Raw genomic sequence first — 14,771 nt, 5'->3', positions numbered from 1 at the left:
TTATAAACCCTTAACAAAGGGAACAATAATGTAAAGTGTTACCAAAAATAAAAAATACTAAATACAAATAAAAATAAAAAATCTGTGCAGTGCAAGATGAGTCATCAGTATTTTTGGTCTGTTTTCCTAGAAGAGAAAGACTGTACATTTAAATGCTAAAGGTAAATTTTGTAAATTTTTTGGAGTATACTACTAGTATACAGAAGGCTTCAAAGCTAATAGACATGGACTACAACACACAATTTTTATTTCATTGGTCTTTAAAGGTGAAATGTCCCATTTCTGCCCAAATATTGTCACCAAATTAAGTTGGAAAAATAATGACTGTTTTCAAACAGGTTTCCTGAACAGATTTCCTCCATCTTCCATTGGTCAGACTAACAGAGAGCCCCATCCCAAACTAACACCATAAAAACACCATCCAAAATCGACACAAATAAGACAATTGTCGACATACATTAAGTGTTTATAGCTATAAAAATAATGAGGAGATCATAGCTAAGAATTTGAAGAGAAATGTTTGGGTTCATATTGAAATCTTTGACTTTTAATTGCACACTATAATATCTTGGTGATTTTGAGCCTCATTTTTAGACATTGTTGAGATCTCTTCTGAAACTCTAGAGGAGACACATGTGAGATTACTGGGGTGTTTTGCTTAGGAGAAAAAAGGTTAGAAGCAGGAGACTTCAAAAGAAAAAGTGGTAAGACTTCTTCAGAGCACAGGCAAACATCTCAGTCTGCTTTCCATTTAATCCCATTGCTGTCTAGGAAAAACAATTGAGATGTCAAAGATAATCAATGCCTGCATATAAGCGTTAGTGTGTGTGTGTGTGGTTCAGGTTTTTGCCTACATTGTTGGGACCGAATGTCTGATCTTTGTATGTTTGCTCATGAGCCACAGAGATTACGGTGTGCCGGTGAATGGCGTTAGTTGGACAATCAAAGCACGGCTGCAAAATTAATTGATTGTGTGTCCATATTCCCACCCAATATGGCTTATTAATATTAGATCTTATGAAACAGGATGATGGATTCCCACAGCGACTCATCAAGAGCTGTTGTAAATGCTGACTAATCCCAGGCTTCTTCGAGAACAGAACTCGTTATGCGTTGAGTGCAGCACAGGGGCCGCCGGGGCCGGCCTTATCGACAGTCTCAGAAATGAGTGCTTTTAAAGCACAGCACATGAAAATGTCAAGTGTGCTTCTCTTGTGTGGTGCAAATCAAAAATGTCTTATGCAGAAAAATCAGATGCATAATTGTAAATATAGCACACTCGATGCGGCTTCTCTGTAGATTGAATTGTTACGGATGTGTCAATTTGAGCAAGATATGTATATGGGTTTTAACTGTGGGCAAAGTAAAGTCTCGTTAAAATATTTTTCTTTTTCTTTGTTTGCCTACTTACAATTTACAACAGTGTATGTACGTACATGCATTACAGGAAATTTGTGTCATTTTAGTCATTTCTTTTAGAAATTCCCACTACAGTGTCATTTCCAGCACATCTCAAATTCTGTTTTGTGTTTAATAGAATTCTGTGCTGGAAATGATAATGATGAAAATGAAAATATATTTTGCCAAGTTCTTTGTCTTATTAAAGCTCATTTCATTGCTAACATTGTATGTCCTAAATTCACACAATTAAATAATATTTTCACTCTTTTTGCGTAATTTGGGAAAATTATAGCTTGATTGAAAATGACGCCCCAAAAAATATTATGCTCTAGTGAAATGTGCCTTGATATTTCTTTGTTTTCTTCAAACTTCCCATGTCTCATATTTAATCTTAAGCATATTACTATATATTTACTGGCCAAAGTCCGAAGGTCCCACTCTGAAGTCATTATGGGGCCTCGGGGGACCTCTGTCAATATAAATCTATGGGATTTTCAGTCTTTTCAAAGTCTGCAAGGTGAATATCGTAAATCTTATTGCTTAGAAAGGTACAGTAATAGCACACCTCGCCTTAATAAACTGCACGATTTGAGGTATCATTCATGTCCGTAGTACAAATGGTTGCGCTGAAATGTAATACTTAGTTTTAGAGGATTGTTCAAATCCTCTTGGCGTGCGAGGTCTCCAGGGTTGTGAAACACAAATAGACTTGTCCCTATTTTAACTTCTTTGATCCAGACCCCTGAAACTGTGAATGGACAGATTCAGCCAATGCACATATACCACAAACACTGTCCTCTTATTAGGAGTCCTGCAAGAGCTATCAGTGGTGTCAGTTATTATGAATAAAAGAAATATCATATAGTCCCCGTAATTTGATTATATGCAGTGCTATTAATTAGGTGTAATGATAAGGTAATGGTGCAGTTTGGTGAGCTTAATTAATCCCAAACAATCAAGGGTCTATCTGCTTTCACAAGATTGCATTGTGTGTTACAGGTTATGATGACATTGAGACATCCCCATATGAAGACATTGAACTGGAACTGGTGAGAAACACGGAAACATCAAAACTGGCTTCAATAGTTTCAGGTACAGCACACGCATCAGTGATATGATGGAATAAGATGTTTTCCTCCACAGCTGAATGCACTGTGATGATGGACGCAGAGTTTGTTTGTTGGTGTTTGATAGTGTTTTCACTGATGGGTTTCTATTGTATTTCTGTGTGAAATGAGAAAGGCATACTGGTTTATATAGTGGCCCCAAAACGTATTTGGACACGTTAGCCACACTTATAAATGCATATTTCATTGCATTAGAGAACAAAATATCAAACCAAGTGGCACCAGCAAACAAATGATGCTAGACTATGCAGAGCAAACTTTACTGAGCCATTTTTGCAGTCACTTTTAACCAACTGGTCCATTAACTATGAATATGGTGATAATCAAAAAGTGTTCAAATATTTTTAGTCTTCATTTTTAACAGTATACCTATTTGTGTATCATTTAAAACCTAACAAACCTCTTTTTGTGACATGTTTTGCTTGAAAAGTGCATTTGTTTCTTCAAAATAAATGCCACTTGGTTTCATTTTATTTTAATCCACATTATGCCACTCATACAGTTTCAGCTGTTTCTTAAGTGTCCAAATACTATTTTGCTTTAATTTTTAAGTTTAATTAATATAATTATTATTAATTATTATATATTTTGTGCTACCTTTCTTAAAAAAAAATATTTGGTTTGATATTTTATCTTATACATTTACATTTGTACAGTGTAGCTTATGTAAGGAAGTACGGTTCTACCCAGTAAAGAGACCAGTATGAACAATGATGAGACATAGTCAAAGTTGAAGTTTCAAACAATAGAGAGAGAGTTTACTAAGTTGACAAAGTTCTCCACATTTCCAAAGGCAAAAGTCAGAAAGAGAAAATTAGTTGAGGATCTTACCTCGAACTATCTTAGATTACAGAAACAACAGTAATTATAGGCATATGCAAATTAATTGACATCATCTCTTACGAGTACAGAGATCTGATAGGTGAACCATACAGACAGTTCTAGAAATCTTACAAACATGATGTTCTGTTTAAATATGTGAATGCAATTATTCAAAAGATCATATTTTTAAAATACTAAGTCAAGTTGGTAAGCAGAAATGAGTCTTCTCTCCAGATAAACTGGTGTCCAGCTCCTCTGACTTAGTCACATTATTCTCAAAACTTCAAACCATCCCTCCAATGTCATCATTAGACAGAACACAACATAGGCTATTTTTTCTCTCAAGGATGATTCAGACCTCAATGGGACACAGGCCTTATCCAAATGGAACTTTTGATTACTACTGAATGTATTCGACTCATCAATAGGCTGAAGAGACAAGGGTAAACTTAAGTGTCCAAATTGCTACATTCTTTAACCCTAGATCGGATTTGTAACTTCACCCCCTTAAAAAAATAAAAATAAATAAATAATAAAAAATAAAAAAACACAGGTGAAATCTATATGCTCATTCTTTATAAAACTAGTTTTAGCTCTGATCATAATTTTACTAGTAATTTTAATTTCTAAATAGTTCATATAGGTTTTATTCAATTCTGAAGAGTTTCAGGTTGCAAATGAAGTAGGACTTTTGGGTGAAAAAAAAAACAGAAATATGGACATTTTTCATGTTTGTTGGTAAAATCTGTCTTTAGAACTCTACCTACACAAACACATATTTATGAGTGCAATGGACTAGGATCAAATGGTTTGTTTTACAAAAAAAAAAAAAAAAAAAATGTAATAAACTTACTGTACGTACTGTGTTTTAACCATATGTACAGTACTCTATATTGATGGATGACACTATATGAAGCATCAGTTGAATGACAATTTTCTATACTTGTATACCACACACAAATATCTACGTGAACATAGTATTTAACATATATTTAATTACATAACAAAATTGAAAACAATCAAGTTATTACGAAAATAATACCACTATTAAATGCATTGAATACCACAGGAAACACATATGGGTTATTTAGCACCCACATATGCATTCTAGGGGTTGTGATGCAAATTCTCTTATCATTTGAAAAACATTCAACTAAATTCCAAAAAGTAATTTCACATGATAGAAGACACCTTCATTGAGGAATACCTGGAGTGGCAGATCAGACCACTTCTTGTAAAAATGATGTCTTCAAAACTAGATGCTAGGTCATTTTTGATCCACATACTGTATGCATTCTTCGGTTAAAGCACAAGTATATAGATCTATCTATGAACTAAAGAAAAAAACAACAACAAATGTATAAAAAGGTCTAAAAAGGCCATGTCCACACGTTTTGGTTAAAAACGCATTGATTTAGCTGTGTTTATGCCACTCATTCACACTAAAATATAGTTTTCTTTCAATAGACCTTATTCACAGTAGAGCCATTTTTGATTTTTGACGGGAATGAAAGCAAGCCTGTAAGGGATAAACTTAAGGCTCGGGTATACTTAGTTTATCTGCATGCTGGGTCATCTCACATGTGATCGAGCGTCCAGCCTTTCAAAGTATACTCTTTTGACCGCAAGTAAAATGTATGCATTTGTCGCATTACAACTGCTTTGTGATACTCTTTTAGTACAGCCAACGGCAGGCGCATGAGCTGACGATGCACACAGACAAGGACTGACTGCATGTCGAGAAAAACTGGGCCACACGCGGACTGTCCGTGCAGACTGCGGTGATGATGACATTTGCATCACGATTACTGTGCGCGATCTGATATGAAACGCAGATACCTGAAGTATACTTTGACTTTTACAGTCTCTTCAATGGCATTTTTTTTTTTCAATGTTTTTAATGCAGAACAACCAAAAACCATTTAAATAACAGTACAACCCATTGAAAAGACGGTAGGTATATCCATTACAGCCTTGTTTTCATCCCAGTCAAAAATTAAAAATAGCTCTACGGTTAAAGGGATAGTTCACCCAAAAATGAAAATTCTCTTTTTTTACTCACCCTCATGCCATCCCAGATGTGTATGACTTTCTTTCTTCTGCAGAACACAAAGGAAGATTTTTAGAAGAATATTTCAGGTCTGTAGGTCCAAACAATGCAAGTGAATGGTGATCAGAACTTTGAAGCTCCAAAAAGCACATAAAGGAAACATAAAAGTAATGCATATGACCCCAAAGTTTAAATCCGTGTCTTCAGAAGTGGTATAATGGGTGAGAAACCTAAATTTAAGTCCTTTTTTTACTCTAAATCTCCCCTTTCATTTTTACTTTTACATCTGAAAGTGAAAGTTAAAGCGGAGATTTAGAGTAAAAAAGGACTTCTATTTTGATCTGTTTCTCACTCACACCTTTCATATTGCTTCTGAAGACATGGATTTAAACACTGGAGTCTTATGGATTACTTTTATGTTTACTGTACAAAGGTTTGATCACCATTCACTTGCATTGAATGGACCTACAGAGCTGAAATATTCTTCTAAAAATCTTCATTTGTGTTCTGCAGAAGAAAGAAAATCATACACATCTGGAATGGCATGAGGGTGAGTAAATGATGAGAGAATTTTAATTCTCTGAACTGGATGTGGTCTGAAGAATAAAAAGGTCTTTGTGGAACTTAAAAAGGTTCAGTGTACACATAGTTCTCTTTCTCTCTTTCTCAGTGTCCTCACTTCCTCTGACGGATCAGAACCAGTGTCTCAAAGCAGCTCAGGACTGTGGCTTGTATGAAAAGTGTGGTTCCCTGCGTTCTGAGTATGCGTTGGCTTGCACTAAGATCATACCGGGCACAAACCATTGTAACCGCCACAAATGTCATCGCGCTTTACGGAGGTTCCTGGAGCGCGTTCCAGAGGAGTACAGCTTTGGTGTCTTGTTTTGCCCATGCTCGGATACTTTATGTGGGGAGAGGAGAAGGAAGACCATCGTCCCCTCATGCTCCTATGAAGAACGAGACGGACAGCCCAACTGCCTCCATCTGGAGAGCTACTGCCTTAAAGACAACCTGTGCAGGTGAGATACTTGTTTGTTAGCAGGGGCTCAAAGCAGATGTTATTAAAGACCCCATGAAATTGCTTGACAAACACAGTTTTCTTTCATTGTTGACGTCCATTTCACACTTTTGAAGAACCCTTCAAAAATCATCATTTATATGTCACTTTTGAAAAATTTTATCTTGTCACAGAATACACATCTATTTTTGAATGACCGATCCTTACCCCTTGAACAAATTCTTTGATACCCTCTCATGATCTGACATCATGATCATAACATCATACTGTATTTTCCACTTTCCTCTTTGAGGAACAAGAATTCTGTTTAGTCTTTTTTCTAGACACAGATGTCTCTGGCAGTTCTGCTTATCTAAGCAACATTAATAGCACAAGAATATGCTGAGTAGGATAAAAGAAAGGACAGCGAGTCACATATATGATTAGACACGTCTACTGTGAATATAAGCAAGGATGAAAACTAGAAATGTTTACAGAAAACTTCGTGAAACATGCCCTTAGTTCATGTGATGAACTATAACGGCTGTTATGCTGCCTTCAAATCACGCCGGAAAGATCGTATTTACGAGATCAGTGCACTTGAATGCAACCAAAATGTCATAATTACAACCTAATCTCATGGAAATTACATTACGGTGCCAAATATTTTTATAAAACGATATTACATAGTTCATTACATACATCGCGACAGTTCTGATGTGAAATGTCCACTGTGTGGCGCTAAAAGCGAGTAAAATTTTCATCCAAACAGATAAAAAGCTCCATTGAGTTTTAAATCAACAAAACCGACATCCTTAAACCTAAACGTTAAACCTAAACCTAACTGACAATGTTATAAATGAAAATTTGAGATTAAAAACACAATTGCTGAAGCAAACACATCATTTTGTGGGGCTTCTATGACACTCTTGGCTCATATGTTTACTCGCGTGCTCTTCAGGACTCATACCCCGGTCCTTTGTTTTGCAAATGCAACGCTCTATGAGAACTGCACATGTTGATTGTGTGTGAGCAAGCCTGTATGTAATGCAAAATGTTTAAATGTATCTCTTGACAAATCATTCGCCATATTAAAAGTGTTTAGATGTCATAAAATAGCGTTGTAGGATGAACAGGGTGTTTATGAACAGAAAATCTGCTGTTTTACTCGTGATTTGTGTGAAAGTGAATACAAGTCATTGTTGTTATAGCACCTCTAGTGGTCTTTTTACCAGTAAAGTGCCGTGATACGTACAACAAGCCATGTAAAAATAATTTTGCTAAGTGAGTATAGTAACGTGATTCTATGAGACCAGATTGTGTAAATACCACTGGGAAACAAAGGATTTCTTTAAGCCAGACTTTCCGAGTTGGGGGGGTTGTCAATTCAAGAAACGTTGCGAAAGCTAATAGGAATTGATCATAATTAAAGGTGAAAATATGTAATTTTTGTGCCTCTAGCAACACAAAACTGAATTTCTAGAATAATAAAGTTCCTGAACACTCACCTGTCTGCAAACAGAACTCATTGCATTGGTTGAGCAGGTGTTAAAAAGCATGTGTTTGTTGGGAAGTGAAAAAGAGAGAAAGATTATAAATAAAATCTATATTTTTTCTGAAGAAAATCATATAGTATAAGAACTTCTCAGTAGAACTTTAAGGCAACATTACTTTAATAGGTTATGTGTGTGAACTTATTTCACAAACCCTCTAAAAATGACTTTGGGAGCAGTTGATTCAAAGTGTTTGCTCAGAAAAGTGACTTTTTTGTTTGGCTTAATATTCCAAATACATTTTGTGGCCACTGTATCTGTGAATGGAGAAAAGGTGTTCCCAAACTTTTTTGTCAACTGAAAGCCCATGAGCTAAATTATGTACCCCCTATTTTAAGTAATGTTTGCCTTTTAAGAAATATAATGAATATCACAACATCTTCACATGTTGTTATTTGGAAATATTTAAAACGTATTTAATCATTTTGATAATACTGTGTAATTTTGATATTATATTTTGAGCTTTAATTTTATACAATTGTGTCTAAAATTACACATTATACATATTTATTTATATAATTTTAATAGAATTTCAAAATGTTATAATTTTAAATAACATATACATATAAATTATATATTAAAATTAAATATAAAAAATATAATATTTTTTTTTTATAATATTTTATATTCAATGTACTGTACATGAAATTATTAAATTAAAAGTATTAAATATTATACATACTTTTTTTATTCTATTTAATTCAGCATCGGCACGTCTATAGCAACCATGCGAATAAACTACAATAACTACAAAGGACAAATGTGCATGGCTTGGAGCAACTCAAAATACAGAAGGAAAACTGTACAAATCAGAAAAAAAAAAAAGAAATAAAAAATCAACTCTAAGATTCTGATCATGCATGACTATGGCATATGGTACATTCTGTTTTTAATCATGCCCATGTCCATATTCAAATTTGTCTGTTGTGTCAGGTCGAGATTGGCTGATTTCCAGCAGAACTGTCAGCCGTCTTCCCTCTCCCCCTCCGGCTGTCTCCGGGAAAGTGGAGCCGTGTGTCTCAAGGCCTATGCGGGACTCATCGGTGAGAAACCACCTTAGACGACTTTGAGAAATGTCCGCAAACTTAATGAAGAGTACAAAATGCACCAATCGATACATCACTGCACAATCTGTCCTTAAATAATATTACATTTTTAATGACAATCATTTCTGCATCCTAGTGGAGTGAGTGCACTAAAACAGTGAGCAGTTAAGCAGTTGGCCTGAGTAGTTTGGGATCAACTTCATTTTGTGGATTTACTTAAGGGAAATTGTTAAGCCAAAAATGAAAATTCAGTCATTATTTACTTACCCTCATGTGGTTCCAAACCCATATGCTGTCATTTTGTTCATAGAACACAGAAGGAGAAATTATAAAGAACCTTCACAAGACCATACAATGTTTCACCTTCTCTGTTCCACGAAAAAAGGTAACAGCATTGGGGTTTATAATGACGTGATGCTGAGTAAATAATGACTGAATTTTCATTTTTGGGTGAACTTTTCTTTTAAGCCAGCCAGAGTGACACAAGACAGCTACACTGAATTAGCAGGTCAAACCTGAGGCAACATAATTACACTGGAGGGGGGTGGAAAGACTACACTGGTTTGAGGTTCTCCCAGATGGGAGTTCAGGCTAATTGGCATGAAATTTCTTCCTCTGGCTCTCTCTAGCTCTCTCTCATCCTGTCTTTCTCTATCCCTCCCTCTGCAGGCACCATCATGACTCCAAACTACGTGAGTAACAGCAGTACAGAGGTGTCGCAGTGGTGTAATTGCGAAGGCAGTGGGAACCAATGGCAAGACTGCCTGCGTATCCTGCACATGTTCAACAGCAACACCTGCTTGCGTGAGTACCGAGAATTTCATTTAGAGATTATCATAAAGTCTACAGGAAATCAAAACTGCCCTTCTTAATACATGTTCCTGGTCTTATCGTGAGCAATTCATGTGTGTGTGTTATTGCAAGGAACAAAATTTCACTAAGCCCACTTATTTTTCAACCTCTCGCCATAGAGGCCTCTTTTCATAATCTAATGAATTCCAGATGGATACAATCAAGTTTTGCCCTACTTTTTTTCTTTCAAAAAAGCAAAAATCTGGGTTACAGGGAGGCACTTACAATGGAAGTGAATGGGGGGCAATCAGTGAATGTAAAAAAAAACTCCTGTTTTGTTTCAAAAGTATAGACACAACACATAAACAATATGCATGTTAATATGATTTTAGTGTCATAAAATCACTTACTAACCTTTTCTGTTATATCCAATTTTACAACTTTGTTGCCATGATGATGTAATGTCAACAAACCCTAAAACCCTAAAATGACAGTAAAAAGTACAATTTAAACAACTTTACAGCTCAAATAGTACACAAGTTTTAACAGGAGAATTAATGTAAGTGCTTTTATAAAATTATAAGTTTCATTAAACCCTCTAAAAATGGGTCCCATTCACTTGTAAGTGCCTCACTGTAACCTCCATTTTTTTTTTTTTTTTTTTTTTTAAGAAAAGGAGGTATGAGTGGAAATGAATTTGTGGTAATCAACATTGTCACAAATGCTGTCGATTGAGCTTAACTTGATTTATTAATATTAATAATAATTAAAAAAACCTAAATGTTTCACATTTTACTAATTTAAGTTTGTTAAAGATAACACAATTTAATTTGATGGAAATTTGTTATGAAATTGAAATGTTGCCCCTACAAACAAGGTGATGTCAGCAGTATTTTTCAATCATTTTGTCAGATGGACTCACAACTAACAGACATGGACTAAACTTATTAAATTATTATTGTTTTAATAATAATAATAATTATTATTATTATAATTATATATATATATATATATATATATATATATATATATATATATACATATATTATATTATATTATTATTATTATTAAAAAACAGATTTTTGATAACTTTGCAAATGTATTAAAAAGAAAAAAACTGAAATATCACACTAACATAAGTATTCAGACCCTTGGTTATGACACTTGAAATTTAGCTAAGGTGCAACCCATTTCTCTGGATCATCTTTGAGATGTTTCTACACTTTGATTGGAGTCCACATGTGGCAAATTCCATTGATTGGATATGATTTGAAAAGGCACACACCTGTCTATATAAGGTCTCACAGCTGAAAATGCATATCAGAGCAAAAACCCAAGCCATGAGGTCAAAGGAACTGCCTGCAGAGATCAGAGACAGGATTGTGTCGAGGCACAGATCTGGGGAAGGGTACAAAAAATTTCATCTGTTTTGAAGTTTCCCAAGAACACAGTGGCCTCCATAATTCTTAAATGGAAGAAGTTTGGAACAACCAGGACTCTTCCTAGAGCTGACTGCCTGGCCAAACTGAGCAAAGGGGGGCGAAGAGCCTTGGTAAGAGAGGTGACCAAGAACCTGACAGTCACTCTGGTTGAGCTCCAGAGATCATGTGTGGAGATGGGAGAAACTTGCAAAAGGACAACCATCACTGCAACACTCCACCGATCTGGGCTTTATGGGCTATCATTGCAAGACACATGAAAGCTCGCTTGAAATTTGCAAAAAAGCACCTAAAGGAATCTCAGACTGTGAGAAACAAGATTCTGTTTGGCCTCAATTCCAAGCATCATGTCATGTTCCAGGCACAGCTCATAACCTGCGCAATACAGTACCATCCCAACGGTGAAGCATGGTGGTGGCATCATGCTGTCGAGGTGTATCCTTAATAAAAACCTGGTTCAGACACTCAGGACCTCAGACTGGGCCGAAGGTTCACCTTCCAACAGGACAATGACCCTAAGCATACAGCCAAGACAATGCAAGAGTGGCTTAGGGACAACTCTGTGAATGTCCTTAAGTGGCCCAGCCAAAGCCCGGACTTGAACCCAATCGAACATCTCTGGAGAGACATGAAAATGGCTGTCCGCCGACAGTCCCCATCCAACCTGACAAAGCTTGAGAGGATCGGCAGAGAAGAATGGCTGAAAATCCCCAAATCCAGGTGTGCAAAACTTGTCGCATCATACCCAAAAAGACTTTAGGCTGTAATCGCTGCCAAATGTGCTTCAAATAAGTACTGTGTTAAGGGTCTGAATACGTAAGTTAATGTGATATTTCAGTTTTTTCTTTTTAATTTCTTTCTGAATGCACTGTGTATGTGTGTGTGTATATATGTAAATTTTATTTGAATGCAGTTACATTCTTTGACTTAATTTCCGATATGTGAAACATTTTGCATGTATGAAAGGTACTATATGAATAAAATGTATTATTATTATTATAAAAGCCACAAAAGTCCAATTTCAATTGCATTGGGACTTTACATTTCTTTAAAAGCTTTTTTCACGAACATGTCCAGGCCATATTTCACCCCAGAATCACAAAAGTAAAAATGATACTTTGTTTAAAGTACTATAAATTAAGCTTGTGTTTAGGACCATTGTGAAATAATTTTGATGCCAATTATGCACATTTTCTCCCCAGTTCTGATTTGTGGGTGAAATGTTACCAGGACATTTTTTGTGAGATTCACCCTTTTATGTTTTAGATCATTATCCTCTTTCTTTTATTCTGCTTTGGAAGTAAAACCTTTAGTAATGCAATCTACAACTTACTCCACCTGTTTCCCTGACAGGTAATGCCATTGATAGCATGGGAAGCTCCACTCCTCGTCCAGTGGAGGGCACACCATTTCCTCCACCTCGTCCCTCCCCCCAGGTCCAGCGCGATGAGCTGAACATTAACCTGCTGCCTGAACCCAATACAGTGAGTACTGAACCAATTTCATCAAAAACACTACCATGAACTGGCGGGCCAGTTTATTCTTTATTAGCTTAACCAGCAAGATTTCCTTGGGAAACCAGCTTCACCAGAAAGACCATGCTAGTTTATCAGCTGCTAGACCAGCTCCAAACCGGCACTAACCAGCATAAACCAGCCTGGAAACTCATTCTCCTCTAAAACTGTCTTTTCAGAAGGGGAGTTCCTCATTCACATCAGTAGTGCTTGAAACAAACCAAATTTTAATACTTGTTGTGGTCATAGCCTCGATTTAACAAACGAACGACCACAGTTTCGGCCTTGTTGCTAATTCTGTCCCTTTGCTACGTCAACTTCGTAAAACATCTAACATAACCCACAGTCCTGCTGCTTTGAGCATACTGATGGATCTCAGGAAGTGAACTGAACCTCTTAATGTGCGGCTGATCGTGTCACTGCAGAAATACACGGTCACACGCCATCGCCCCTGCAGCCGCTACAGTAAGCACAGAAACGCTTGTGCAATGCATTTTGTTTGGCTTTCTGTGTGTGTGTGGTGGGATGTGCCAAACTTCCTCGCTAACTGACTGCATTAATTTTGGATTACAGGTAGGGATCATCAAAGTTTATGTACACTAACAAACATGTCCGTGGCATGACTCGCATATGTCCATGGCAAAAATATGTATAGGAAAAAGTATATACAATACATTTCAAATTACAATGCCTGGTAAAGTTATTTCTGACTAAATAGCTACATTTTAATGTCATCTATGAGAATATTTAAAGGTTGCACAATATTGCATGAATTCTCAGGGTTCAGAGGCCGAGCTTTGATCAAATGAGACATTTATTCCCAGTGAGTTGATCTAGCTAGCCAACTGTGAAATATCTGACAAAATGTCAGTGAAATGCACTTGTAATTCATTGTGGGAAAAGGAGTTTTTTTTTATCTGAGAGAGAGATAATGGGTTAAACAGGGAAAAACAGATGTTTTCTGTTGAACAGAAGCAGTTTGCTAACAAAACAAAGGAGGGAAGAACGGGGAAAGTTAACCTCACATATAGTTTTGTCAGTCAAGAGAAATTTGAACATGAAAATTACTTCACATTGGCATTTGAACTTGTCAAAGCAAAACTATCATTTATTACAGGGGATACCTTCAAAGAAATTGCAAGCAAAATCGACCCCAAATTTGTCAAGAGGCTCCAATTAATAACACACTTTTGGTTCACACTTCTATTCTGGTAATATCATTAAAAATGTGCATTTTTATGTGTCCATGATAAAAATGTCTGCCACACGTTGACACAGTGATGACCCCTAGTTGCACATATTTTGGAAAAAGGGATTGTTCACTGATCTCTCGTAGCATCCCATCTATGTGATAAATGAGAGTTTTAGTTTTTATTATTGCAATGCCTCTTTACAGCCTCTTAAAGAGAACCATCTCTTACAACTAATCAATAGGCTTAAAGGTCAAGTCACTTTGACATTAAGTCTATCCTTTGACTTCTACACTGATGACCTTATTTTGATGTCCTGCTTGGTCTTTATCGTACTTTAAAATATTATTTTTATGGATCACCTGACGTCATGTTTTTTTTTTTATATATATATAATGCATGAAGATAGTGAAGAAATGTCACATGTATCTAAAGAGATCACTGTGGGATCTGAATCCAACAGCTTGAACTGCCACCTTAAATTCAATCAGAAATAATCACAGAACCTACAGGTCCCCAGGAACACAATCATGGCAAGGAATTAAATCTCTATCGATTTGCTCTTCCCTTTAGTCAGATTATACTGTGCTTTGGAATGAGGGTGTCAGCTTTACTTTTCTTTCATTATGGCCGATTGCCAAAGTTCAACTGACTCAGTGAGACTTAGTACACAGCGTCACCGAATTAGTTCTTTAATTTGTGGTCAATCCTGTTGTTACTTTGGGTTTAAGCTTTATATGAATGTTACCATACACTTTGCAAAACTTGACTCACCATTGTTGTAATATACTTGGTGAAAGCTATCCGTTAACATTCAACATTATCTCAATGGCAGTTGTT

General features: G+C 36.0%; 1 protein-coding gene across 2 annotated transcripts in view; it reads left to right on the top strand.

The window, feature by feature from the left end:
* Positions 1-14,771, top strand: part of LOC127418037 (GDNF family receptor alpha-4-like) — a 49,901-nt gene that overhangs the window by 19,768 nt on the left and 15,362 nt on the right. For both annotated transcript variants that reach the window (XM_051658364.1, XM_051658365.1), the window contains exons 3-7: positions 2,401-2,493; positions 6,071-6,419; positions 8,884-8,993; positions 9,666-9,800; positions 12,581-12,711. In XM_051658364.1, coding sequence (XP_051514324.1) covers positions 2,401-2,493; positions 6,071-6,419; positions 8,884-8,993; positions 9,666-9,800; positions 12,581-12,711 — 818 coding nt within the window. The remainder of the gene's footprint in view (positions 1-2,400; positions 2,494-6,070; positions 6,420-8,883; positions 8,994-9,665; positions 9,801-12,580; positions 12,712-14,771) is intronic.

This window comes from Myxocyprinus asiaticus, chromosome 27 (assembly GCF_019703515.2).
Source record: "Myxocyprinus asiaticus isolate MX2 ecotype Aquarium Trade chromosome 27, UBuf_Myxa_2, whole genome shotgun sequence".
Classification (NCBI taxonomy): domain Eukaryota; kingdom Metazoa; phylum Chordata; class Actinopteri; order Cypriniformes; family Catostomidae; genus Myxocyprinus; species Myxocyprinus asiaticus.
This window is presented reverse-complemented; position numbering and strand designations above follow the sequence as displayed.